At 44.4% G+C, this 27,943-nt stretch overlaps 1 protein-coding gene across 2 annotated transcripts in view; it reads left to right on the forward strand.

Moving 5' to 3' along the window:
- LOC135544654 (tenascin-like) overlaps nucleotides 1-27,943 on the forward strand; it is a 70,717-nt gene that overhangs the window by 22,751 nt on the left and 20,023 nt on the right. The window contains exons 2-11 of one of the 2 annotated variants that reach the window (XM_064972434.1): nucleotides 13,592-14,147; nucleotides 15,001-17,337; nucleotides 17,753-18,016; nucleotides 19,364-19,479; nucleotides 20,336-20,489; nucleotides 21,503-21,772; nucleotides 21,979-22,164; nucleotides 22,375-22,464; nucleotides 24,076-24,339; nucleotides 27,518-27,793. In XM_064972434.1, the coding sequence (XP_064828506.1) occupies nucleotides 13,664-14,147; nucleotides 15,001-17,337; nucleotides 17,753-18,016; nucleotides 19,364-19,479; nucleotides 20,336-20,489; nucleotides 21,503-21,772; nucleotides 21,979-22,164; nucleotides 22,375-22,464; nucleotides 24,076-24,339; nucleotides 27,518-27,793 (4,441 nt within the window). In that variant the 5' untranslated portion in view covers nucleotides 13,592-13,663. The remainder of the gene's footprint in view (nucleotides 1-13,591; nucleotides 14,148-15,000; nucleotides 17,338-17,752; nucleotides 18,017-19,363; nucleotides 19,480-20,335; nucleotides 20,490-21,502; nucleotides 21,773-21,978; nucleotides 22,165-22,374; nucleotides 22,465-24,075; nucleotides 24,340-27,517; nucleotides 27,794-27,943) is intronic. The other variant, XM_064972433.1, reaches the window with a different exon arrangement.

Consider the following 27,943-nt stretch of genomic DNA (forward strand, 5'->3'; position numbering starts at 1 on the left):
GAAATGCTGACTACAACAGGGTTAGACCTTACAGTGAAATGCTGAATACAACAGGGTTAGTAGACCTTACAGTGAAATGCTGACTTACAAGCCCTTAACCAACAGGTAGACCTTACAGTGAAATGCTGACTTACAAGCCCTTAACCAACAGTTGTAGACTTTACAGTGAAATGCTGACTTACAAGCCCTTAACCAACAGATGTAGACTTTACAGTGAAATGCTGACTTACAAGCCCTTAACCAACAGGTGTAGACCTTACAGTGAAATGCTTACTTACAAGCCCTTAACCAACAGGTGTAGACCTTACAGTGAAATGCTTACTTACAAGCCCTTAACCAACAGGTGTAGACCTTACAGGGAAATGCTTACTTACAAGCCCTTAACCAACAGGTAGACCTTACAGTGAATTGCTGAATACAATAGGGTTAGACCTTACAGTGAAATGCTTACTTACAAGCCCCTAACCAGCAATGCAGTTTCAAAAAATAAATTAAATTAAATTAAAAGGGAATAAGAATAAAAATAAAAGTAACAAATAATTAAAGAGCAGCAGTAAAATAACAATAGCGAGGCTCTATACAGGGGGTACCGGTACAGAGTCATTTGAGGTAATATGCACATGTAGGTAGAGTTATTAAAGTGACTATGCAAAGATAATAAAAGACAGTAGCAGCAGCGTAAAAGAAAGGGGGGAGGGGGGCAATGCAAAGAGTCTGGGTGGCCATGTGATTAGATGTTCAAGTGTCATATGGCTTGGGGTAAAACTTCTTGGACCTAAACTTGGCACTCCAGTACCGCTTGCCATGCGGTAGCAGAGAGAACAGTCTATGACTAGGGTGGCTGGAGTGCTTTGAAAATTTTTAGGGCCTTCCTCTGACACTACCTGGTATAGAGGTCTTGGATGGCAGGAAGCTTGGTCCCAGTGACATACTGGGCTGTATGCACTACCCTCTATAGTGCCTTGCGGTCTGAGTCCAAGCAGTTTCCATGCCAGGCAGTGATGCAAACAGTCAGGATGCTCTCGATGATGCAGCTGTAGAACCGTTTTGAAGATCTGAGGACCCATGCCAAATCTTTTCAGTCTTCTGAAGTGGCATAGGTTTTGTCGTGCCCTATTCACAACTGTCTTGGTGTACTTGGACCATGTTAGTTTGTTGGTTATGTGGACACCAAGGAACTTGAAGCTCTCAACCTGCTCCTGCTCTAATGTTAATGGGGGCCTGTTCACCCCTCCTTTTCCTGTAGTCCACGATCAGCTCCTTTATCTTGCTCACATTGAGGGAGAGGTTGCTATCCTGGCACTACACTGACAGGTCTCTGACCTCCTCCCTATAGGCTGTCTCATCGTTGTCAGTGATCAGGCCTACCACTGTTGTGTCGTCAGTAAACTTAATGATGGTGTTGGAGTCGTGCTTGGCCACAGAGTTGTGGGTGAACAGGGAGTACAGGAGGGGACGAAGCACGCACCCCTGAGGGGCCCCAGTGTTGAGCATCAGCTTGGCAGATGTGTTGTTGCCTCCCCTTACCACCTGGGGGCGGCCCGTCGGGAAGTGCAGGATCCAGTGGCAGTTGGAGGTGTTTAGTCCCAGGGTCCTTAGCTTAGTGATGAGCTTTGTGGGCACTATGGTGTTGAACAATGAGCTGTAGTCAATGAACAGCATTCAATTCAGTCAATGAACAGGTGTTCAATGAACAGCATTCAGCAGTCAATGAACAGGTGTTCCTTTTGTCCAGGTGGGAAAAGATATGGAGTGCGATTGAGATTGCGTCATCTGTGGATCTGTTGGGGCAGTATGCAAATTGGAGGGTTTCCGGGATGATTGTGTTGATGTGAGCCATGACCAGCCTTTCAAAGCAGTTCCTGGCTACCGATGTGAGCGCTACGGGTTACTTACGCTTTCTTGGGCCCAGTGACTATGGTGGTCACCTTGAAACATTACAGTCTCAGTCAGGAAGAGGTTGAAAATGTCAGTGAAGACACTTGGCAGTTGGTCCGCGCATGCTTTGAGTACACATCCTGGTAATCCGTCTGACCCCTCAGATTTGTGAATGTTGACCTGTTTAAAGGTCTTCCTCACATGGGCTACGGAGAGCGTGGTCACAGTCATCCGGAACAGCTGTTGCTCTCATACATGCTTCAGTGTTGCTTGCCTCGCAGCAAGCATAAAAGGCATTTAGTTCGACTGGTGAGCTCGCATCGCTGGGTAGCTCGCGGCTGGGTTTCCCTTTGTAGTCCGTAATAGTTGTATTCTGCAAGCCCTGCCACATCCGACGAGCGTCAGAGCCAGTGGAGTAGGATTCAATCTTAATCTTGTATCGACGCTTTGCCTATTTGATGGTTCGTCTGAGGCCATAGCGGGATTTCTTATAAGCGTCCGGATTAGTTTCCCGCTCCTTGAAAGCGGCAGCTTTAGCCTTTCGCTCGGTGCGGATGTTGCCTGTAATTCATGGCTTCTGGTTGAGATATGTATGTACGGTCACTGTGATGACGTCATTGTCAATGTACTTATTGATGAAGCCTGTAACTTGAGGTAATATAAAGTTACAAATAAAGTAAAACTAAAACATAATAAAGAGTAAGTTTGAATGACACTGAGGGGCAGTGTTTTTACAGCTAATGCCGGTTTGCCTGAGGCTGATGTCATGCAGGTGTTGGTACACGTGCATATACACACACACTCATTCAAATACACACATACACGGACTCACACACATGTAATAGTGCCAGACATGCACTCAAACATATACAGTTGGCATTGCTGTTATGATTTAGATGTCCTTTGTTTGTTTGTTTTTTGCTTTGTTGTTTGCTGTTTTCTTTTGTCTTTTACTTTTTTCTCTTTAGTTCATTTTCTTGGTTTTGGTGCATTGGGGGATTCTTGGTGCTGGGGAATGGAAATAAATAGATTTTTTAAATACATCTTTCTTCGGGGGGGACTGTGGGAGAGGTCTCGGATGGTTGAGGGACAGCTATTGGGGAACTATGGGGGGGGATCTTGGAGGGTTCGGGTCCCCGTCTTTTTTGGCCTGATGGGAGATCTGTCAACGTGCCCTTGAGCAGGGCATTGACCCTGGATGCTTCTGTGTGTCGCTCTGAATGGGAATCTGTTGGATGACTGGTGTGGTGTAGTTGTTGAGCGGCTTCACTGCAAGTGTATTGCATGTTTTGGATATTCAAATAAATAATTACAAAAAAATTATAACATATAAAAAAAGAAATGTAAGAAAAAAATGGGGGAAAAAAATGGGGAAAAAAAATGTTTTCCTTGTTTATCCTCCATAATTAAAGAGGGGTCTGTCTTGCTCCCTGGTCGGATGTTAGATAGTTAAACAGTGGGTGCGTTTGAGAGCATAGTTTTTTGATTGATTGAGTGGACAAAACATTAGGAACACCTTCCTAATATTGAGTTGCACCCCCTTTTGCCCTCAGAACAGACTCAATTTGTGGAGGCATGGACTCTACATGGTGTCAAAAGTATCATGCTTCCCTCAGTTGTCTCAAGTTGACTGGATGGACTTTGGGTGGTGGACCATTTTTAATACACACAGGAAACTGTTGAGGGTGAAAAACCCAGATGTGTTGCAGTTCTTGACACACTCAAATCAGTGCGCCTGACACCTACTACCATACCCCGTTCAAAGGCACTTTCATCTTTTGTCTTGTCCATTGACCCTCTGAATGGTACACATACACAATCCATGCCTCAATTGCCTCAAGGCTTAAAAATCCTTCTTTAACCTGCCTCCTCCACTTCATTGCCACTGATTGAAGTGGATTTAGCAGGTGATATTAATAACGGATCATAGCTGTCACCTGGATTCACCTGGTCAGTCTATGTCATGGAAAGAGTAGGTGTTCCTAATGTTTTGTACATTCAGTGTGTGTTTATCCCATGTTCTATTTATTCTTAAAACATGTGAGCACCGTTATTGAAGTGGTTGCAAATGGTAATATGTAGAGTTGACGACGGAAGTTTACATACACCTTAGCCAAATACATTTAAACTCAGTTTTTCACAATTCCTGATATTTAATCCTAGTAAAAATGCTCTGTTTTAGGTCAGTTAGGATGACCACTTTATTTTAAGAATGTGAAATGTCAGAATAATAATAGAGAGAATGCTTTATTTCAGCTTTTATTTCCTTCATCACATTCCCAGTGGGTCAGAAGTTTACATACACTCAATACGTTGGGTGAATTTTGGCCCATTCCTCCTGACAGAGCTGGTGTAACTGAGTCATGTTTGTAGGCCTCCTTGCTCGCACACACTTTTTCAGTTCTGCCAACAAATTTTCTATAGGATTGAGGTCAGGGCTTTGTGATGGCCACTCCAATACCTTGACTTTGTGGTCTTTAAGCCATTTTGCCACAACTTTGGAAGTATGCTTAAGGACATTGTCCATTTGTAAGACCCATTTGCTTTAACTTCCTGACTGATGTCTTGAGATGTTGCTTTAATATATCCACATAATTTTACTCTCTCATGATGCCATCTATTTGCTGCCACCCCCTGTGCTTCACGATTGGGATGGTGTTCTTCGGCTTACAAGCCTCCGCCTTTTTCCTTCAAACGTTCTAATTTTGTTTCATCAGACCAGAGGACATTTCTCCAAAAAGTATGATCTTTGTCCCCATGTGCAGTTGCAAATCGTAATCTTGGCTTTTTAAGGTGGTTTTGGAAGTGCACCAGGTTAGTCCCGGTCCTTTGCTGTTGTTCTGGGAAAGCACCCCACAGACAGAACGTCTCCTTCCTGAGCGTTATGACGGCTGTGTCGTCCCATGGTGTTTATACTTGCGTACTATTGTTTGTACAGATGAACGTGGTACCTTCAGGCGTTTGGAAATTGCTCCCAAGGATGAACCAGACTTGTGGAGGTTTACAATTTTTTTTCTGAAATCTTGGCTGATTTCTTTTTATTTTCCCATGATTTCAAGCAAAGAGGCACTGAGTTTGAAGGTAAGCCTTGAAATACATCCACAGGTACACCTCCAATTGAATCAAGTGATGTCAATTAGCCTATAAGAAGCTTCTAAAGCCATGACATAATTTTCTGGAATTTTCCAAGATGTTTAAAGGCACAGTCAACTTAGAGTATGTAAACTTCTGACCCACTGGAATTGTGATATAGTGAAATAGAAGTTAAACAATTGTTGGAAAAATGACTTGTGTCATGCACAAAGTAGATGTCTTAACCGACTTGACTAAACTATAGTTTGTTTGCAAGAAATTTGTGGAGTTGTTGTAAAACAAGTTTTCATGACTTGTGACCTAAGTGTATGTAAACTTCTGACTTCAACTGTATGTTTATGACCTGAACATGTGTGTATTGTAATTATTCCCTTTCAATGTTAATTGATCATTGTGTTATGTATTCTTCTCATTGGTCAGAGGCATGATGGGTAGACTATTTAAACATTGCTCTCCCAATTTTTGGGAGACAGAGATAAGGTAAGGTTTGTATGTTGCCGGTTTAAAAGGGATTACCGAAGCCTGGTGTTTCTTTTGATTGTTCTAGTTGATTAAGTTAAGTTTGTCCTTATGTTCATCATGCTGTTTGTCTTTTTTCTATATATATATATTGTAGTCACCAGCTATTATCTCCAGCCTCACTCTGGACAAGAAAATCAGCTCTGCACTATTGCCTCTTCACAGACCAATCCACCGCTAGGGCGGTCCCCCTTACAGCCACAAATGAAAACATATCACTGATTCGCACATCGATTTATGTTTTAGCTTTGTCTCAACGAAGAGTTCGGCATTCGATTAGACAAGTGCAAAATGAACGTGCAGTTGTAAGCCTAGGTCGAGCAGGCTTGAGTAAGCGGCAGGTGCACAATCAATATATCCACCTTGGTAATATGGATGTATCCTGAGCTGGAATGTGAAGCTAACTGAAGCTAGCTAATTTCAGAAAATCATGTGTCCATCTAGCTATATTCATAGTATACCCCTCTGGACCTGCAGAGAAAGTTCCTCTTACGCTTAAAGGCTGCCCCAGTCTGGACATTTGGCTCATCCATCAATGCCTTGGGCTTGGGCTAGACAAAACAGATGTCCCGACTCTAGCGCCAAGATTCCTCGTCCCCGTTTTCCATGTGGGAAAGTTCCCTGACCATGCCAGGACGGGGGAAGAGTAATAAAGCTGAAGTAATTCTGGATTATAGTTGAAAGAAACACAGATTTTTTTTCTTTTTTTTCCCTCAACAAATGTCTCCCATAGTCCCATTGTGAAACGAGATGTCCTTGATCAACCCCATTCTGAACTGAATTATGTGTCCTTTATCGCGGCTAGGTGTCCAAATGATAAAACTCTTATATTATAGTTTGTTCAAGTTTTTTTTTTAGTGGCTGTGAATATCAGTAACATTTCTAACCAACTCTTGAAGTTAACTTCAAGCCTTCCAATGAGATTCTTTCCTAGAAGGTAGAAATTGGATCCATTACATTTTTATATCTGCAAACACTTTCAAACCCAAAACACACATGCGCACACATACACTCACACATGACATACACTCACACATGACATACACTCACACATGACATACACTCGCACTCACACACGACTCTCTCACACACACACACACACACACACACACACACACACACACACACACACACACACACACACACACACACACACACACACACACACACACACACACACACACACACACTGATGCATGCATGCACACACACAAATACCTTGAATATTTACTGCTTTGAACATCCTCCCATAATCTCCAAGAGATTAGGACCAAGGACAGAGAACCTCTCCTCTGCTCTCGATTTCATACACAAACACACCGAAACCCCACTCTACTAATGAATCAAATCCTAGAATATGAAACCCATGGTTTAATTTGATGAGACATGCTGTCAGAAACCAAATAGAAAATATATCTTTGGTTGATTAAAAACCAGTTACTACTTCTTTTATCCTATGACTAGAGACATGCTGACTCACTCTTCTCCGTAAAGTCTATTGGAGAAACGTCAGAAACAGGTTGCAAGCCTATTTCTCCCAAGCCCTTTACGACCCAAACCCTGACCCACCTTTATCTAGCCTCCCACCAGATGTGAGACAGAAAATAAAACCCAAGCTGGATTTTATACCTGTGCTTCAAAAGCAAAGGGGAGGCAGACTGAGGACGTCAATGGGAGGGACAGGATGAGGGAGAGAGAAAGAGAGATGTTAGATGTTGTGGATCATCCAGTCCTTTGGGAGTTGCAGTCGGCACGATGGTAAAATTGAGGTCATCCCTCATGAACGAGGGAGGAAAAGAAGGAGAGAAATGTCCCCCAGGGAGTAAATGAGTACCTGATGGAAAGCAAGCAGCTAATGGAGACTTCCCCATTTCATTATTGCTACCCTTTCCACCATTATCACCCTCACCAGGGAAGAGGTCATCCAACACAGGCTCCTAATCCTTTCTAGAAAAGCAAACAAGATAGGTAACACTCCAGCTGTCAGTTGCTAAACTCTGAGATTTCTGGGTATTTAGGACGAACAAACTAGGAAACTATATATATGTGGGCCACTCATCATCCACCAAGGCTATTCATCACGAGTCTCAAATGAAAGAATATCCCTGTCTCCAGGGAATAATAGGGGTCATTGTAATCACACGCCCATAACAGATCAACTGCATGTTGGAGTTGGGAACTGACCAACACAGACTCCATATTGAAGCAGAGGTCATTGGTTTCACAATCTCTGGGTAAACTAAAGGGGTGAAGGATTTACCTAAAAATGTGGTAAATGAGACTAGCAAACTATGGGGGCAATTTGTGATGTGTGTGTGTGTACTAACCGCTATTCTAAAATAGTATACAGGACATCCACTACTAACATCACCCAAAATACAATGAGTCCTCCAATGAGTTGGAGTGCGGAGAAATGGCCACTGTAGCTCATGACATTGCAAGACAGTGAGATGAAAGAACTGGAGATGCAGGTAAGGTAGGAATGGAAAAGGAGATATGGAATAGCCAATACACGTGGACTGCTGACTGGACCATGGGCCTGCTATTACTTTATTTCCACTGAAACCAGAGAGTAGCAAAAGAGATGCTCTGGAATGGTCTTTCTCAAAAGAGCTGAAAGAGGAAGTGTATAGTAAGCTTACATTACTTGGCCACTCTGTGTGAACCTTCGTTCCCTTGCCATTTGAGGTGTCAACTTTGCATTGTCTACTGTGCTACGTATCACTGATGGGATACGCAGCTGCAATGGATGTTTTCTCTTCAATTCTCTTCAAATCTGTAGGGATTTGATAGCCACGATACTATTGATTGATTAGTCAGGCCTCTTCTGCTTCATCTGAGGGCTTTTTATAGTACATAAAAAATTAACCTGTCTTAGATCAGGAATGCTGTGAAAGCATGTGGGCTGTAACTTAACCTGTTGTTGCCAAGTACGGTTTATTATGTTAAAGTGGAAATCAGTGAGGGAGAGTGTAACTCTCCATGTCACCTGCAGAATTTGCAGTCTATTGTGAATTAGGAGATTGGGCTGGGCATTATTAATCCTACCAGATCTGTGGTTTCACATACATTCAATGGATCAACCAGGGTCTTGCTACATTTGTGTCTCCTCTCACACCCACCTATCAAACCATTGGAAACCCCAAACTCAGAGTCATCCCTGACTTCTTTCCCACGTTGTGTTCCAATCAGTCGCCCACAAATTACAGGGCTCTTGCATGAAGTCATCAGAGTGATCTGAATTGGCCTGTGGAAATGTTGAGTTTTGGCTGAATCCTAACATGGGATATGTGTACAATTAACTGTTGCTTATAGCTCCCAATGCACCACTCATTCACTCATACCCATCACGGCAGCTGGTAGATAGCCAAAAACTGCCAGAAGTGGAGATCCTTTGTTGCTGGCCTATCTTCCCAATGCATGATTAATGCAAGTTCGGTTACACATGCATTTCTCAAGTTATGTGTGGGTTGTGTGTGGGTATGCATTGTTCATGAGTTATCGATTTAATGCATGAAACAGCTGGTTAGACTTCAACATGTAATGTACAGTGTGGAGGGAAATGTTTCATCCAAACCTGTTATTGACACTCTAGAATTATATTGGTGTCAGAGGAACAGGAGTAACGCAGGGAGCATCTTAGCCATGACAGACAAAAACGTCAGTTATGTCCTGTCTTGTCTGATGTCAAATAATGACGAGTGAGAAAGTTACAGACTCACAAATATCATACCCCCCCCCCCCCAAAAAAAAATGTTAACCTCCCCTGTTATTGTAATGGTGAGAGGTTAGCATGTCTTGGGGTATGATATTTGTCTATAACTTTCTCACTCACAATTCTTCATGATTCATTAAGGGTTATTCATAATCACGGTAACATCCACATTAATGATGAAGTGTTTAGAAACATATTCTATTATTTGTTATTCTCCAACTAAAGTGAATCCAAAATGACACAATACATTATTTACTATTCATTTTTATTGGCACAAAATCATCTGAAACACAAAACAAATAGCAAATCCTTCCAACAAGTTTGTCACAAGCTTGATGTCGTCATTGCGTGCTATGAATATTGGACTAAATACTTCTTGGGTATGACACTACAAACTTTGTACACCTGTATTTGGGAGTTTCTCCCATTCTTCTCTGCAGATCCTCTCAAGCTGTCAGGTTGGATAGGGAGAGTTGCTGCACAACTGTTTTCAAAACTAACGGGTTCAAGTCCTGGCTCTGGCTGGGCCAATCAAGGACATTCAGAGACTTGTCCCGAAGCCACTCCTGCATTGTCTTGGCTGTGTGCTTAGGGTCAGTTATCCTGTTGGAAGGTGAACCTTTGCCTCAGTTTGAGGTCCTGAGCGGTCTGGAGCAAGTTTTCATCAAGGATCTCTCTGTACTTCGCTCCGCTCATCTTTGCCACGATCCTGACTAGTCTCACAGTCCCCGCCGCTAAAAAACACCTGCACATCATTCTGCTGCCACCACCATGCTTCACCGTAGGGACGGTGCCAGGTTTCATCCCGACGTGACGCTTGGCATTCAGGCCAAAGTGTTCAATCTTGGTTTCATCAGACCAGAATATCTTGTTTCTCATGGTCTGAGACTCTTTCGGTGCCTTTTGGCAAACTCTAAGCGAGCTGTCATGTGCCTTTTACTGAGGAGTGGCTTCCATCTGGCCAATCTACCATAAATGCCTGATTGGTGGAGTGCTGCAGAGATAGTTGTCCTTCAGAGTAATTCTGGAACTCTGTCAGCGTGACCATCGGGTTCTTGGTCACCTCCCTGACCAAGGCCCTTCTCCCCAGATTGCTCAGTTTGGCCCGGTGGCCAGCTCTAGGAAGAGTCTTGGTGGATCAAAACTTCTTCCATTTAAGAATAATGGAGGCCACTGTGTTCTTGGGGAACTTCAATGCTGCAGACATTTTTTTTGTACCCTTCCCCAGATTTGTGCCTCGACACAATCCTGTCTCTGAGCTCTACGGGCAATTCCTTCGACCTCCTGGCTTGGTTTTTGCTCTGACATACACTGTCAACTGTGGGACCTCATATAGACAGGTGTGTGCCTTTCCAAATCATGTCCAATCAATTGAATGTACCACAGGTGGACTTCAATCAAGGTTTAGAAACATCTCAAGGATGATCAATGGAAACAGGATGCATTTGAGCTCAGTTATGAGTCTTATAACAACGGGTCTGAATACAAATAAGGTATTTCAGTTTTTATTTTGTGTACATTTGCTAAAAACTCTACAAACCTGTTTTTGCTTTGTTATTATGGGATATTGTGGTTAGATTGATGAGGAAAATGTTTTATGTTATACATTTTAGAATAGGGCTGTAACGTAACAAAATGTGGACAAAGTCAAGGGATCTGAATACTTTCCCAAAGGCACTTTAAGTGTATTTATCCCAGTACTTTTGGTCCCCTGAAATGGGGGGATTATGTACAAAAAGTGCTCTAATTTGTAAACGGTTCACCCGATATGAATAAAAATACCCCGTACTTTAACCTCGTAGTCATTGTATAATTTCAAATCCAAAGTACTTCAGTACAGAGCCAAAACTACGGAAAACGTGTCACTGTTCCAATAATTTTGGAGCTCACTGTATATTTAGCTATTTGCTGTGAAAATGCCTGCTACATATTCATTTTTGATGGGTACAGAGGTGCAACATAAAACTAGAAACGGTCAGGGTCTTTGGCTCAGCAAGGGGGGGGGGGAGTTATTTTAGGGCTCAGGTAGGGTGATGTCATTCTTTGAGGCCATACTAGTAATAACATTATGTATATCTGCATATGTTAAACATATAATCTTTTCTTTAACTGTTTTGTAGGAAAAAGCAGGTTCTAAAAAGCAGGTTCTAATCTCTGTGGGGCAGTGTGGCCATAACGGACTGCACACAAAATATATTGCACAGGAACACACGTAGCAGGGGTTCAGAGTGCCAAAAACATAGGCCAAGTGTATATATATATATTGAAGTATATATATAATTGTTGATGCAAGGATATGGTGCTTTGTAGGACACTCTTTCAAGGGCTAATGGCTACATGGAGCTCAGTTTGTGCTGTGATGTCAATTACCAGAGTGCTATGGGTAGGTTAATCACAATCGTTTAACATCCAGCTGACACTCCATTTTTCATAAAGTCTCCAAAGACGTCCCGTGAGGCAAAAGCAACCTTCAGTATGTATAGTATATTAGGGTTTAGGTACAAATTCACTGACTTTCAATTGCTTACTGTGGCTCACAGTAAGTGTGTGGTCACATTTCTGGGCGGGAAAATATACTGAGGGTTAGGCGTTCGTCTGAACGCTTGAAGTTATAAAGTTTTGTTGACTATGTTTGCTGACCCATTTTGCCATCTTGTAATTCACAGAGTGCACAGGTTATTGTCTGCCTTTGCAAATTTTACAGGCATGGACGTCTCCCCAGAGTGACTGTGTGAAAATGTACAGTGGGGCAAAAAAGTATTTAGTCAGCCACCTATTGTGCAAGTTCTCCCACTTAAAAAGTTGAGAGAGGCCTGTAATTTTCATCATAGGTACACTTCAACTATGACAGACAAAATCCAGAAAATCACATTGTAGGATTTTTTATGAATTTATTTGCAAATTATGGTGGAAAATAAGTATTTGGTGAATAACAAAAGTTTATCACAATACTTTGTTATATACCCTTTGTTGGCAATAACAGAGGTCAAACGTTTTCTGTAAGTCTTCACAAGGTTTTCACACACTGTTGCTGGTATTTTGGCCCATTCCTCCATGCAGATCTCCTCTAGAGCAGTGATGTTTTGGGGCTGTTGCTGGTCAACATGGACTTTCAACTCCTTCCAAAGATTTTCTATGGGGTTGAGATGTGGAGACTGGCTAGGCCACTCCAGGACCTTAAAATGCGTCTTACGAAGCCACTCCTTCGTTGCCCGGGCGGTGTGTTTGGGATCATTGTCATGCTGAAAGACCCAGCCACGTTTAATTTTCAATGCCCTTGCTGATGGAAGGAGGTTTTCACAAAAAATCTCACGATACATGGCCCCATTCATTCTTTCCTTTACACGGATCAGTCGTCCTGGTCCCTTTGCAGAAAAACAGCCCCAAAGTATGATGTTTCCACCCCCAAGCTTCACAGTAGGTATGGTGTTCTTTGGATACAACTCAGCATTATTTTTCCTCCAAACATGACGAGTTGAGTTTTTACCAAAAAGTTCTATTTTGGTTTCATCTAACCATAAGACATTCTCCCAATCTTCTTCTGGATCATCCAAATGCTCTCTAGCAAACTTCAGACGGGCCTGGACATGTACTGGCTTAAGCAGCAGGACACGTCTGGCACTGCAGGATTTGAGTCCCTGGCGGCGTAGTGTGTAACTGATGGTAGGCTTTGTTACTTTGGTCCCAGCTCTCTGCAGGTCATTCTGCAGGTCCCCCCGTGTGGTTCTGGGATTTTTACTCACCGTTCTTGTGATCATTTTGACCCCACAGGGTGAGATCTTGCGTGGAGCCCCAGATCGAGGGAGATTATCAGTGGTCTTGTATGTATGTCTTCCATTTCCTAATATTTGCTCCCACAGTTGATTTCTTCAAACCAAGCTGCTTACCTATTGCAGATTCAGTCTTCCCAGCCTGGTACAGGTCTACAATTTTGTTTCTGGTGTCCTTTGACAGCTCTTTGGTCTTGGCCATAGTGGAGTTTGCAGTGTGACTGTTTGAGGTTGTGGACAGGTGTCTTTTATACTGATAACAAGTTCAAACAGGTGCCATTAATACAGGTAACGAGTGGAGGACAGAGGAGCCTCTTAAAGAAGAAGTTACAAGTCTGTGAGAGCCAGAAATCTTGCTTGTTTGTAGGTGACCAAATACTTATTTTCCACCATAATTTGCAAATAAATTCATTAAAAATCCTACAATGTGATTTTCTCATTTTGTCTGTCATAGTTGAAGTGTACCTATGATGAAAATTACAGGCCTCTCTCATCTTTTTAAGTGGGAGAACTTGCACAATTGGTGGCTGACTAAATACTTTTTTGCCCCACTGTAGTTATCCACGTGCATTACTGGGGCTGTCTTTGACTCAATGTCTTTTTGTTTAACTTCCAGGGCCCCTACACTTATCCAAATTTGGCCAGACTTCCAAGCTTTGTTCGAGCAGTCCAGTTGAGAAAGACAAAAATGGGAACTAAAAGCATTTTAGGGTGTGTCTTCCTGACTCTCCTTCTCAACCTCTGCCAAGCTGGGCTGGTGAGAAAATTACTTAGGGATAAACGGGCGACCTTGACAACCCCTGGTGGAAACAATGTGACCCTGACCAGCGCTGAGCAACCAGTGGTCTTCAACCACGTCTACAACATCAACGTCCCTTCCGGCTCACTATGCTCAGTGGACCTGGATGCCCTAGGAAGCACCAGCCTCGAGCCCCAGGACGCAGCTCCGCCTTCAAGCCTCCGCACCACCGAACATACCCTGGATGGACAGAACCAGATAGTTTTCACTCACCGCATTAACATTCCTCAGCAGGAGTGTGCATGCACTGATGGGCTCCCGGATCTGAAGGACCTCCTGAGCAGATTGGAGATGCTGGAGGGAGAGGTGTCCACGCTGAGAGACCAATGCGCTAGTGGAGACGCTGGCTGCTGCAGCATTCAGCCAGTCACAGGTACTGTATACATGTCAACCTAACCACGCCCAGCTTCTGATTGGCTCATTCATCCCCTCTCCTAGTATAGCATACTTAGTATGAATGTCAGCTATAGAGAATGATAGAAGACTCAAAACTAAGGACAACTACGGAATCTGTCCCATTATGGCATCTGTCCCATTATGGCATCTGTGAGCACAAGGGCAGTGCCATTGATGCCATCTCCATTTTGAATTAGTACATGTTCTTCTTCTACTACTTCTATGAGTTGGTAAACAAACTGAAATGGTGCATACTGCCACCTGGAGTGTGTTTAAACAGTTATAAAGACAGTGTTATTGATTTACCTAGTTACTTAGCTACCTGCAGTTATGGAATGTTTGCTCACAAGTATAATGAATTGGCTGATCCCTCCTGATGACCTGGATGGAATTATGTGGTCCTTCCTTAACCCATAGGAAGTCCCACCCAGTTGACTACCTCAAAATGGTGACTGTCTTGAATGGCACAGCCCATGCTACAATGAATGGACTTTTTGGCACTAGAGTCATCTGTTGTTCTCTACACATCACCTCTCCTTCCTTCAGAGGCACATCTATTTTACTCAACCTCTAGGAAGCATCAATGGAATTGAATGTGGGATTGGGTTTAACAGTACTTTCTCTTTTACACCACAGGGAAAGGGAATGAACATAGAGGCACAGACATATTCTGTACGGATTAGTACTGTAGGGTGTTATTCAGAACATAAGTGGCTATGATTACAGTCCTGTCTTGATTACAATATTTTAAAATGAAATGTCTTAGTGAAAAGGAGGAAGACAGGGATTATGATTCAGAGGGTTATAATCTCTAAACTCTGCTCTTTTAGGTGAGGTGGGGACCAAGCCTTATTGCAATGGCCATGGCAACTACAGTGCTGACACCTGTGGTTGCATTTGCGAGCCTGGCTGGAAGGGACCCAACTGCACCGAGTCTGAATGCCCCAACAACTGCCAGGACCAAGGTCGCTGCGTGGATGGGAAGTGCATCTGCTTTGAGGGCTTTGGCAGGGATGACTGTTCACTCAAGGTTTGCAAAGTGGACTGTGGTGGGAACGGACAATGTATTGGTGGGGTCTGTGTCTGCAGCGCTGGCTACACTGGAGAGGACTGCTCCAAGCTCACCTGCCCCAGTGACTGCAACGATAGAGGTGTCTGCTTCAACGGCATGTGTATCTGTAATGCTGGCTACCAAGGAGAGGATTGTAGCCAGCTGGCTTGCCCCAACAACTGCCACAACAGGGGACAGTGTGTCAACGGGCAGTGCGTCTGCAATGTAGGCTACCAGGGAGAGGACTGCTCTGAGCTCTCCTGCCCCAACAACTGCCAGGACCAAGGTCGCTGTGTCGATGGGAAGTGCATCTGCTTTGAGGGCTTTGGCAGGGATGACTGTTCACTCAAGGTTTGCAAAGTGGACTGTGGTGGGAACGGACAATGTATTGGTGGGGTCTGTGTCTGTGCCAAGGGTTACACTGGAGAGGACTGTTCTCAGACAGACTGCCTGAACAACTGCCTAAGCCGTGGAAGGTGTGTGGACGGGGAGTGTGTGTGTGAAGAGCCCTGGACGGGCTACGACTGCTCCGAACTCATCTGCCCCAACGACTGCTACGACCGCGGCCGCTGCGTCAATGGAACCTGCTACTGCGAAGAAGGATTCACCGGGGAGGACTGTGGGGAGAAAACCTGCCCAAGTGACTGCCTGGGAAATGGTTTCTGTGTGGATGGCCAGTGTGTCTGCAGCGCTGGCTACACTGGAGAGGACTGCTCCAAGCTTACCTGCCCCAGTGACTGCAACGATAGAGGTGTCTGCTTCAACGGCATGTGTATCTGTAATGCTGGCTACCAAGGAGAGGATTGTAGCCAGCTGGCTTGCCCCAACAACTGCCACAACAGGGGACAGTGTGTCAACGGGCAGTGCGTCTGCAATGTAGGCTACCAGGGAGAGGACTGCTCTGAGCTCTCCTGCCCCAACAACTGCCAGGACCAAGGTCGCTGTGTCGATGGGAAGTGCATCTGCTTTGAGGGCTTTGGCAGGGATGACTGTTCACTCAAGGTTTGCAAAGTGGACTGTGGTGGGAACGGACAATGTATTGGTGGGGTCTGTGTCTGTGCCAAGGGTTACACTGGAGAGGACTGTTCTCAGACAGACTGCCTGAACAACTGCCTAAGCCGTGGAAAGTGTGTGGACGGGGAGTGTGTGTGTGAAGAGCCCTGGACGGGCTACGACTGCTCCGAACTCATCTGCCCCAACGACTGCTACGACCGCGGCCGCTGCGTCAATGGAACCTGCTACTGCGAAGAAGGATTCACCGGGGAGGACTGTGGGGAGAAAACCTGCCCAAGTGACTGCCTGGGAAATGGTTTCTGTGTGGACGGCCAGTGTGTCTGCAGCGCTGGCTACACTGGAGAGGACTGCTCCAAGCTCACCTGCCCCAGTGACTGCAACGATAGAGGTGTCTGCTTCAACGGCATGTGTATCTGCAATGCTGGCTACCAAGGAGAGGATTGTAGCCAGCTGGCTTGCCCCAACAACTGCCACAACAGGGGACAGTGTGTCAACGGGCAGTGCGTCTGCAATGTAGGCTACCAGGGAGAGGACTGCTCTGAGCTCTCCTGCCCCAACAACTGCCTCAACCGTGGCCGCTGTGTCAACGGACAGTGTGTGTGCGATGAAGGGTTCGGTGGTGAGGACTGCAGCATCAAGATCTGCCCCTCAGACTGCTACGGCAGTGGAGATTGTGTGGATGGCCAGTGTGTCTGCTATGCTGGCTTCACCGGTGAGGACTGCAGCGAGCTGAGCTGCCCCAACAACTGCCTGAACCGCGGACGCTGCGTTGACGGGCAGTGCGTCTGCGACGAGGGCTTCACAGGGGAAGACTGCACTGAGAAGCACTGTCCCAATGACTGCCTGGACAGGGGATACTGCGTGGATGGCAAATGTGTCTGCCTGGAGGGCTATGCGGGTGTCGACTGCTCTGAACTCACCTGCCCTGATAACTGCAACAACAGGGGGCACTGTGTTAATGGGAAGTGCATGTGTGAGGAGCGATACATGGGAGACAACTGTGGAGAGCTGAGCTGCCTCAACAACTGCCAGGACATGGGCCGCTGTGTGAATGGACAATGTCTCTGTGATGAGGGATACATCGGAGAAGACTGCTCAGAAGGTAAGAACGGTTTCTTTCAACTGAGAAAAATAAACTACGTATGGATAATTGAGTTCAGTTCATTTCACTAATTGTTCTGTTTGATATTCCCAGTGCTTGCTGAATGACACATTAAATCCAAACCTTAATCAAATCTCAAAATAATGAGAAACTATTTCAATTATTTTGAAAGAGATTGAGAAAAGGATTAAAAGTTCCATTATGATTTCCTCTGATTCCAAAAGCTGTGCATTTAAGTCTCTATCTCTGTCTTAAAGATCTTTGGCAGTCCAGACCACTGCCAGATGTAAGTCTGGGGAATGCATTTTCTTTGTGTAGAGGACTGTTAGTGGATGGGAAACCAAGTGTCTGAGACAATAGAAAGGTTAGACTATTTCCTGTCTCTCTCTTTTTCTTTCTTTCTCGCTCTCTCTAGTTTCACCTCCAAAGGACCTGACTGTAACAGAGGTCACCACCGAGACAGTGGATCTGACCTGGAACAATGAGATGCTGGTGACAGAGTATCTGATTGCATATGTGCCCACTAGTCCTGGGGGTCTGTACCAGGAGTTCAGAGTGCCCGGAGACAAGACTGCTGCCACTGTCAGCGAGCTGGAGCCCGGCATCGAGTACCTGATCAACGTCTATGCCATCCTCAGCAACAAGAAGAGCATCCCAATCAGTGCCAGGGTGGCCACAAGTAGGTCATACCTTCTTAACATGTTGAAACTCCCCATCCCGGATCCGGGATCGTGACTAAAGCCTCAGGCTCATTAGCATAACGCAACGTTAACGATTTCTGAAAATCGCAAATAAAATGAAAATAATGCGTCTGCTCTCAAGCTTAGCCTTTTCTTAACAACACTCATCTCAGATTTTCAAAATATGCTTTTGAACCATAGAAATTGACTAATTTGTGTAAGAGTATGCAAAGCTAGCATAGCATTTTGAGTAGCATTTAGCACGCAACATTTTCACAAAAACCAGATAACCAAATAAATAAAATCATTTACCTTTGAAGAGCTTCGGATGTTTTCAATGAGGAGACTCTCAGTTACATACCAAATGTGCAGTTTTTCCTGAAAGCGTCTGTGTGTAGGAGAAATCGTTCCGTTTTCTACATCGCATCTGGCTACCGAAACGAACCGAAAATTCAGTCACCTACAACGTCAAACTTTTTCCGAATTAACTACATAATATCGACCGAAACATGGCAAACGTTGTTTGGAATCAATCCTCAAGGTGTTTTTCACATATCTCTTCATTGATATATCGTTCTTGGAAGCTTGCTTCTCTCTCTCTGCCCCATGGAAAAATACTGGCAGCTGACTTTTGCGCACCAATTTCGGCGCAGGACACCGGGCGGACACCTGGTAAATGTGGTCTCTTATGGTCAATCTTCCAATGATCTGCCTACAAATACGTCACAATGCTGCAGACACCTTGGGGAAACGACAGAAAGGGCAGACTTACTCCTCTCGCATTCACAGCCATATAAGGAAACAATGGAAAACAGAGCCTCAAAAATCCTGCTCATTTCCTGGATGCCGTCTCATCTTGGTTTTGCCTGAAGCTCACGTTCTAGGGCACGCACAGAAAATATCTTGGTAGTTCTGGACACGTCAGAGTGTTTTCTTTCGAAAGCTACCAATTATATGCATAGTCGAGCATCTTTTTGTGACAAAATATCTTGTTTAAAACGGGAACGTTTTTCATCCAAAAATGAAATAGCGCCCCTAGAGCATCAAGAGGTTAATGGAGCTCAGATCTGAAGACTTCGCTGAGCAGCCTGCGTTCCTCTTTAGACTGTCAGGAAAAGACCATTTGCACATATTAACCATAATCAAAATGCTATCCGGTACAGTGGAGAAACTTTCACAGCACAATGTTAACACAAGGCTTTCCTTTTAGAATAGGTGATAAAATAAATAACATAAAAACTACATTTCATTGATGCTTCACAACGTTTAAAACCCAACACTGTCTCGACGTACAATATTTTGGGATCAGGCATAATATATTCCTTTGTCTTACTCTGTCCTGTCAGATCTACCGGAGCCAGACGGCTTGAAGTTCAAATCGGTGAGGGACACCTCAGTAGAGGTGTTGTGGGATCAGCTGGACATTCCCTTTGATGCCTGGGAGCTCTATGTCCGTAACACGGTCAGTCTGTCCTTCTCTCTCTGGCAATTTATCCATCTCTATGCAAGAGATCCCTGCTAGGTCTTGCCTAGGACTTCCCTAAACCTCAGGGACAAGACAACAGATATGCACAACCTGCTCTTTTAGTGAGATCTTGGCATGCTTGGCTAGTTATCGTGTCCAGCAAAGTAGCAATAGCTATCAGGGTCGAGGTCAGTTCAGTTTTCAATTCAGCAAACTCAGAATAACAAAGTCAAAAAATGTAACACACACAACAAACCACAAATTGCCATCACACCACCAAAGTGTGCTGTACTTTACACATTACACAATGATGTTGATGTGAACCGGTACATGGAAAATAACAAATCACAAATCTGCTTAGCTGCAATATGGCAAAGGTCTGTGCAACCATAAAGCCCTTCTTATTGTCCATGAGTACATTTTTACGAAGGGCTGTGTAACCTCATTTTAACACTCCTCGTGGAGGTCTCGGGACGCCAGGACATTCTCAGTGGTGTTTATTCCTTTCACTGTCCTTAACCTATTCTCCTGTGCACTTTGGCTTTATTGCCCCCAGGACCTGTAATCGATGGCCAGCACTTAATCACTATCACCATGGGCCAAATGGGCTTTGTTTGCAGCAGTCTTATGTGAAGCAATCAAAGACTTACGACAGATTCTGCTGCAAAAAAAATGAAATACTGTAATAATTGGTATTGTTTAAGTCAACATTAACTGTGTGAAATATTTATTTCCTTGATCCGAAGGAAAAATTGATGTGGCTTTACCTCAGACTGTTGGGTATGTAAGTAGGCTGTGTATGATTCCAGAAGTAGTGTTGTTTTAAAACCGTATAATGTCTTTGACCTTTCAGAAAGAGGAGAATGGGAAGATCCTGACAACCCTTCCATCCTCCCAGACTATGTATGAGCAGTCAGGGCTTGGTCCTGGTCAGGAGTACGAGGTCTCAGTGGGCGTCATCAAGAACAATACCAGAGGACCTCAGTCTACTAAAATCATTACCACCAGTAAGCTTACACCACATTTTAATGTGTGTTATGTGCTTTTTCCCAGCCCGGTGTAGATCTGCATGTCCCAGCTGAGAACTTAACTCTTCTGACATTGTCATGCCTTACATGAATGAATCTGGACCAGGCTACTCCCATTCATCCTGGCGACTACACATATCCCATGGGTTAGATAAGGAAAATCCTTCCACCTCACAAAACACACAAGCAGACAAAGGAACAACTGAATAGATGAATTGAACTTTCCGTCATAGTATTAGGTCTATATGGAAAAAGTGGCTAAACTCCCATTGTCGTTTTACACAGTTAAATGTAAGCATTTTTTCAGAAGTGAAATACGCTGAATTTCAGGCCAACCAACATTTTGCAATAGAGTCTTTGTATTTTTCAAGGAGCCCTGCCACAAACTCTTGATGGGGGGTTACCGTAGCAGTTCCTGCACACTGTTACTCCATAGATTACGGTCAAATTCTCCTCTTAACTTATGGAAAAGGAATTTCTTTCTAGCATGAACTACCAACTTGTGCATGGAAAATTAATTTAATTTACAATTCTTCAATGATGGATGGACCCTGTAAATATCTTCTCCTTTTGACTCCTTCATAATGTATTTGCAGGCTTAAGATCAGCACAGTTTTCAGGAATAATGAATAATAGAGTTGGTGATTTAGGCTATATAAACCTATATGGCCTATATCACACACTGATGTCACCACAGCACAGAATTTCGCAATTTCTACTATGAAAATAAGTACATGAACTTACCAAAGGTCCGATCAGAACACAGAACAGTGACATCACAACCAAACAGTCAGAGGAACCAAACTTAATGATATTTGTTATGCCATACTTATAACATGTTGAGCCGGTCTTTAAATGTATTAAAAATATGTGTCCTTGTGTCTTTTGCCCTAAGTGATCACTTAAAAATGCATGGGATTATTGTCCATAACAAAGAGAACATAACACAGCCTATGCACAGATCGGTCATCCTCCTTGTGTCTCTTCCCCAGGGATCGATGGCCCCAGACAGGTAGAGGTGCGTGATGTGACGGACTGCTCAGGCTTGGTCACCTGGTTCCAGCCCGTGGCCCAGGTGGACGGTGTCACCGTGTCCTACGGCCCCAGCTCCCACCCCACAGAGAGGACCAGCGTGGACCTGTCCACCTCAGACAAACAGTACAGCTTCGACAGCCTCAGCCCAGACACTGAGTACCAGGTGTCCCTGATCTCCAGGAGGGGAGACGACACCAGTGAGCCAGTCTCTGAGATATTCACCACAGGTAGGGGCATGATTATATCCAATCCTGATAAGTGTAAACTGTGTTTGATTAAACAACATTTTTACAGTCCCAATTCCACTTCCAAGTCCCTTTTTTAAAGTGTTCCTGATAACAGCATGCTCTGGTTTAGTGTACGATTGGATTTGTCAAGGGTTGACTGTAAACAGTCCCTTTTATACTCCTTTCTTCTTCTTGAATTGTTACAGACCTGGACGCCCCCAAAGACCTGAAGCCCTTGGGCCAGACAGACGACAGTGTCACACTGAAGTGGATAAACAGCCGGGCAGATGTTGACAGCTACAGGGTGAAGTACAGCCCCATCTCTGGGGGTTCCCATGGCGAGGAGGTGTTCTCCCGTGGGCCAGGAGACAGCACTCAGGCCACCATCACTGGTGAGGGTTAACCATGACCAAATCCTAACATGCAATTATGTCAGTAGAAGGTTTAAGGGTTTTCGCACGTTAGGATTTGCTATGACAATCACAACACTGTTATTCTTAATGCCAATCAAATCAGGTACTGAAATCCATCTATGTTCTTCTCGATTACTGGACTGAAACTAATCATGTAGTCAAATCCATATTTGTTCTCCCCAATTATAGGAATGAAACCAGGTACAGAATACGGGATTGGTGTGACTGCCGTGAAGAACGAGAGGGAGAGCCTGCCTGCCACTACAAACGCAGCCACTGGTGAGAGCATACGTCAACACATTCTCATTGGATGGCCACTGTTCAACAGCTGTCCAAGGACCCACCACCACAGTGGCCACACACACTCTGCAGCTGTAGATTCAACCTTCAATACAAACACATCATGATCAAATCAAATCAAATTATATTAGTCACATGCGCCGAATGCAACAGGTGTATGATTACTTACGAGCCCCTAACCAACAATGTAGTTTACAAAATATGAATGAGAATAAGAAATAAAAGTGACAAGTAGTTAAAGAGCAGCACTAAAATAACAATAGAGAGACTATACACAGGGTGTACTGGTACAGAGTCAATGTGCGGGGGCACCGGTTAGTCGAGGTAACTGAGGTAATATGTACATGTAGATTGAGTTATTAAAGCCACTACGCATAGATAATAACAGAGAGTAGCAGCGGTGTAAAAGAGGGGTAGGGGCAATGCAAATAGTCTGGGTAACCATTTGATTAGATGTTCAGGAGTCTCATGACATGGGGGTAGACGCTGTTTAGAAGCCTCTTGGACCTAGACTTGGTGCTCCAGAACCACTTGCCGTGCTGTAGAAGAGCGAACCGTATATAAATAGGGTGGCTGGAGTCTTTCACAATTATTGGGCCTTCCTCTGACACCGCCTGGTATAGCGGTCCTGGATGGCAGGAAGCTTGGCCCCAGTGATGTACTGGGCCGTACGCACCACCCTCTGTAGTGCCTTGCGGTCGAAGGCCGAGCAGTTGCCAAACCAGGCAGTGATGCAACCAGTCAGGATGCTCTCGATGGTGCAGCTGTAGAACCATTTTGAGGATCTGAAAACCCATGCCAAATCTTTTCTGTCTCCTGAGGGGGGATAAGATTGTCGTGCCCTCTTCACAACTGTCTTGGTGTGCTTGGAACACGTTAGTTTACTGGTGATGTGGACACCAAGGAACTTGAAGCATCCAACCTGCTCCACTACAGCCCCTTTGATGAGAATGGGGGTGTGTTCAGTGCTCCTTTTCCTGTAGACCACAATCATCTCCTTTGTCTTAATCATGTTGAGGGAGAGGTTGTTGTCCTGGCACCATATGGCCAGGTCTCTGACCTCCCTATAGGCTGTCTCGACGTTGTTGGTGATCAGGACAACCACTGTTGTGTCACTGGCAAACTTAATGATGGTGTTGGAGTCATGCCTGGCCGTGCAGTCATGAGTGAGTACAGGAGGGGACTGAGCATGCACCCCTGAGGGGCCCCTGTGTTGATGTGTTGTAACCTACTCTTACCACCTTGGGGCGGTCCGTCAGGAAGTTCAGGATCCAGTTGCAGAGGGAGGTTTTTAGTCAGGTTGGTCAGGATGTAGGTGGTGAAAGTTAGGCAACAATTTGAGGCAATATGAGGCAAACATTGGTGATTTTGAAGGTTCTGATATTTCCACGTGGTTTGGCAAAGAAACTTGTAAAAAGAAAGTTAAAACCTCAGGAATACATGGAGCAGATATGATAGAAGAGAATGAAATATGAAAGAACTGTGCTATCCACGTTGGAAACACTAACACTTTGTTCTGCCTTTCACTATCCTATACGTTTTACTAAAGGCTTGATCATTGCTGATCAACTTCACCACTTTCCCCCATAGATCTCGATGGGCCCAAGGACTTGGAAGTGAGCGAGTCCACAGAGACAAGCATGACCCTGGTGTGGAGGAGACCCAGAGCCAAGATCACCGTCTACAGGCTGGTGTACATCTCCAGGGACGGTCGAAGGGAGGAGGTGGAGGTCCCTGGAACTGCCACCACCTATGTCCTGACCAACCTGACCCCCGGTATGCTGTACACCATTACCCTGGTCGCTGAGAGGGGCTCAAAGAAGAGCACACCCGTAACCCTGTCCGCATCTACAGGTGAGGGTTCAAACAAGATCTCTACAACTGACTCCACCCTCATATTGCAAGGCATAAATATGTGTGGGTGATCCGTAAAGAAAATAGTTTTAGTTCTGTTCCAGGCATGGATAAAACCATAGTATCAGGTGGCAAACATTCAACATACTGAGTGCTAAATGTAAGGATCCTTTTTCACCCGCTAACAGTTTTGAATTGCATTTTATAATCCTAAGAGAAACATAAAGATGTCTGCTCTTCTGGCTTGGGATGCAATAGCTTCACCAATCCAAACATATGTCAGAACACAAGCTCTTTCTCAGATACATACCAATATTTGACAGAAGAATGTGGAATTACTGAGGGCAACGGTCCGGAAGATGTGGGCTATAACTTACTTTAATTGGAGAAATGGACAGCACTGCCGTCAACAGTAGCAGTGCAGTAAGACACTGAGGTTAACAGTGCAGTGAGACACTGAGGTCAACAGTGCAGTGAGACACTGAGGTCAACAGTGCAGTGAGACACTGAGGTCAACAGTGCAGTGAGACACTGAGGTCAACAGTGCAGTGAGACACTGAGGGTGCAGTAAGACACTGAGGTCAACAGTGCAGTGAGACACTGAGGTCAACAGTGCAGTGAGACACTGAGGTCAACAGTGCAGTGAGACACTGAGGTCAACAGTGCAGTGAGACACTGAGGTCAACAGTGCAGTGAGACACTGAGGTCAACAGTGCAGTGAGACACAGGTTAACAGTACAATAAGACACAACCGCTAAAAGCTCCCTTATCTGAATTTGTGCATTTTTGCTTCTGTTGAGGCATCTTTAACATTTTAGTTAGCCCACCCGGTCCCTGAGTTTACCATTCTCATATGTTCAGAGGACAATATCACTAGCTTTGTGTCTGTTAGACGCCACAAACCCAGACCGACAGATCTCAGGGATGGGGTTGAGCTCGAGCTGGATGATCTGGCCGTCTCAGTTGTAACGTCCAAAGGATTTGATTTCTGGTGGGAACCAAAGGCACATGTTGTATATGATAGTTATACTGTAGAATATAGAGACACTCTGGGATTATGGGTATTAAAAGAGGTCCATCTCTGTGGAGATGCCACCGGTTCTAAAATTCGATGCCTGAGGGAATCCATATGGAGGAAGCAAAGATCCTTTGCGAAGTTCAAAATCAATCCTTTTATGTTTTGCATGATGGTATTGCAATTTTAAACTGCAATGGAGCAGACAGTACGCATGGCTATTCTTAACAAAATGGCCATTTGGCTTCATTCCATCTAGTCACTTCTTGCATGCTGAGGATGGCATTCCTTAAACAGAGAGTGTTGCTTTCAAACTGTGAAGAGGAATCCATTCTATTCCATAGAAATTCAGATGAAGGGTATCACTAAAATTGGTAATAGCAAATATAGCAATGCATACCGTGACTGTAAATGCTGTAATTTGCAGGGCTTCATTTTTTTAAACTTAATGTCAGCAACAATAATATGTATGGGTTGTTTAAAAACACCTTGTGAAAATAGAAAAGTTGACACCTTAGCTGAAGAGACATTAAGAAAAATTTCAGTGGTCCACTGTTTCCCTGCAGATCAGCATGTCATTCACAAAAGTTAAGTAGACTACATTTGCACACCAATTTACTCCTTCATTAGCAATTTTAAAAGCAACCACTTGCTCTCTGTAGGTATATGCCAAGTTCTGGAAAATCCATCCACTTCATTGTCATTGCTTGCGCCCCCATTCACATTACATTTTCATCCACAGATGTTCATGGTATTACTTGCGAAGAATAATGTTATAGTGTACTTTGCATCTTGAACCAACTGTACAGGACTTGCAGCAACACGACTCTCAAATTGAACCCTATGGTGTTTGACCAGGGTCCTGTTGCAATATCGACATTAGCATACCACATAGTGCTCACTGTATGTATAGATATTGGAACGAAGACATAGCCGTAGGATAACCTTGGCAGTGCATGGCTTCTTCATCTGTTTGAAGTGTACTGGGTACTGTCACTACGGTGGACTACTCGGAACCTTCAAAGATTAATGGCCCTCGTTCATGGGGCCATTAATGCATTAGCTGCTCAGTGTAAACGTACATCTCTGATGCATGTGGATGTTTATGGTCCCTGACAACAAAGGAACCTGCACAGTGCCATAGAGAGAACATGGTGACGAACGCAGAATTATCACTTCCAAACCTCAATAGGAGAAAGTTAGACAAAAGGTAATGAACCTTTTGTTACTGTAATCAATCATTGTGTTTGTGTGGCTATTTATGTTTCAGCTTTTACTCCACCAGTTATTTCTTCTATCCAGATCTTCTTCACACAGGTTAACCACTCTTTTTGTTTTTCTTCTTCCCCTCTAGAGGTTACAGGTTACACTTTTAATCATTTTGGATGTACTTTGATTTAGCACCCAAGTCTACCTCAACCCGATGTAGTCGCTGAATGTCAAAAGTGCTCAGGCGACACAGCCTCCTGATACAGGAGCTGTTCATCCAACAGTCCCCCCCCTGGCTCCTCTGATCACAGAGGGGCCTCCATCTCCATCTCTGTTCTCCACAGGGGACCTCCTCTGGGGCTGAACCTGAACCAGAGGGCTCCAGCTCCAGCCTGGAGATTCTAGGGGACCGCCTGGTCTACCCCAGATGAAGCCATTGATAGCTTTTTGGTGGAGGTGAATGCTCTGTCAGGGATGGCACAATTTCATGTGACCAAGGTACCAGGAAGTGCCAAGATGGCCGATATAGAAGGCTTGTCCCCTGGGACACGATATTAGGTTTCATTGTATGGGAAGTTGGAGGGGGAGCAGTCTCTACCTCATCATGCTTATGTCAATACAGGTACACATAGCAGTGATTCTTTGCTATAGACATCCATAGCCATCGGTCATCTCTCGCTCTCTCCATCCCATCCCATCCGTATTCATTTCATACATCCTCTGATTCATCCACCTGCCTTTGTATTCATGTGTTCCATGTCATCAAAACTGACTAAGAATGTTCTGCTGAAACACATGACAGTTTAATCCCTGCAATACATTGTATAGTTGATGTGAAATGTTAATATAACATACTGTATATGGGATATACAATATAATATGATGTGAAAAATATATTTAGGATATATTTCACATATATTTAATTGACTCTACCATGATCTGTTTCTCTGCTAGAGGACCTGAGGCCTGTGGTGGCCAACCTCACAGTCTCTGACGTGACATGGGACAGCTTCAATGTGTCCTGGACTCCCGAGGACGGGGAGTTTGAGAGCTTTGTCATTGAGGTGACAAACTTACAGGAAGGTTTAGAGAGCGAGAACCGCACCTTGTCTGGTGATGCCTTCAGCCTGGGCATTTCTGGCCTGAGTCCTAACACCTCGTATAGGATTGGCCTGTACGGGCTCCACAAGGGCTCCTTCCAGGAGCCAGTGTATACCGAAGTCACTACAGGTACCTGCGAATGGAGGTGTCCCCCAGGGTTCTGTCCTTATCGCTCTTTCTTTATTACTTCTTAATCTTTCTTCCCTGTGCCTTTTGACCAGTTTTTATCTATTCCAGTTGGGATCTGTGGTGAGCCACACACACACACACACACACACA

This window comes from Oncorhynchus masou, chromosome 8 (assembly GCF_036934945.1).
Source record: "Oncorhynchus masou masou isolate Uvic2021 chromosome 8, UVic_Omas_1.1, whole genome shotgun sequence".
Classification (NCBI taxonomy): Eukaryota; Metazoa; Chordata; class Actinopteri; order Salmoniformes; family Salmonidae; genus Oncorhynchus; species Oncorhynchus masou.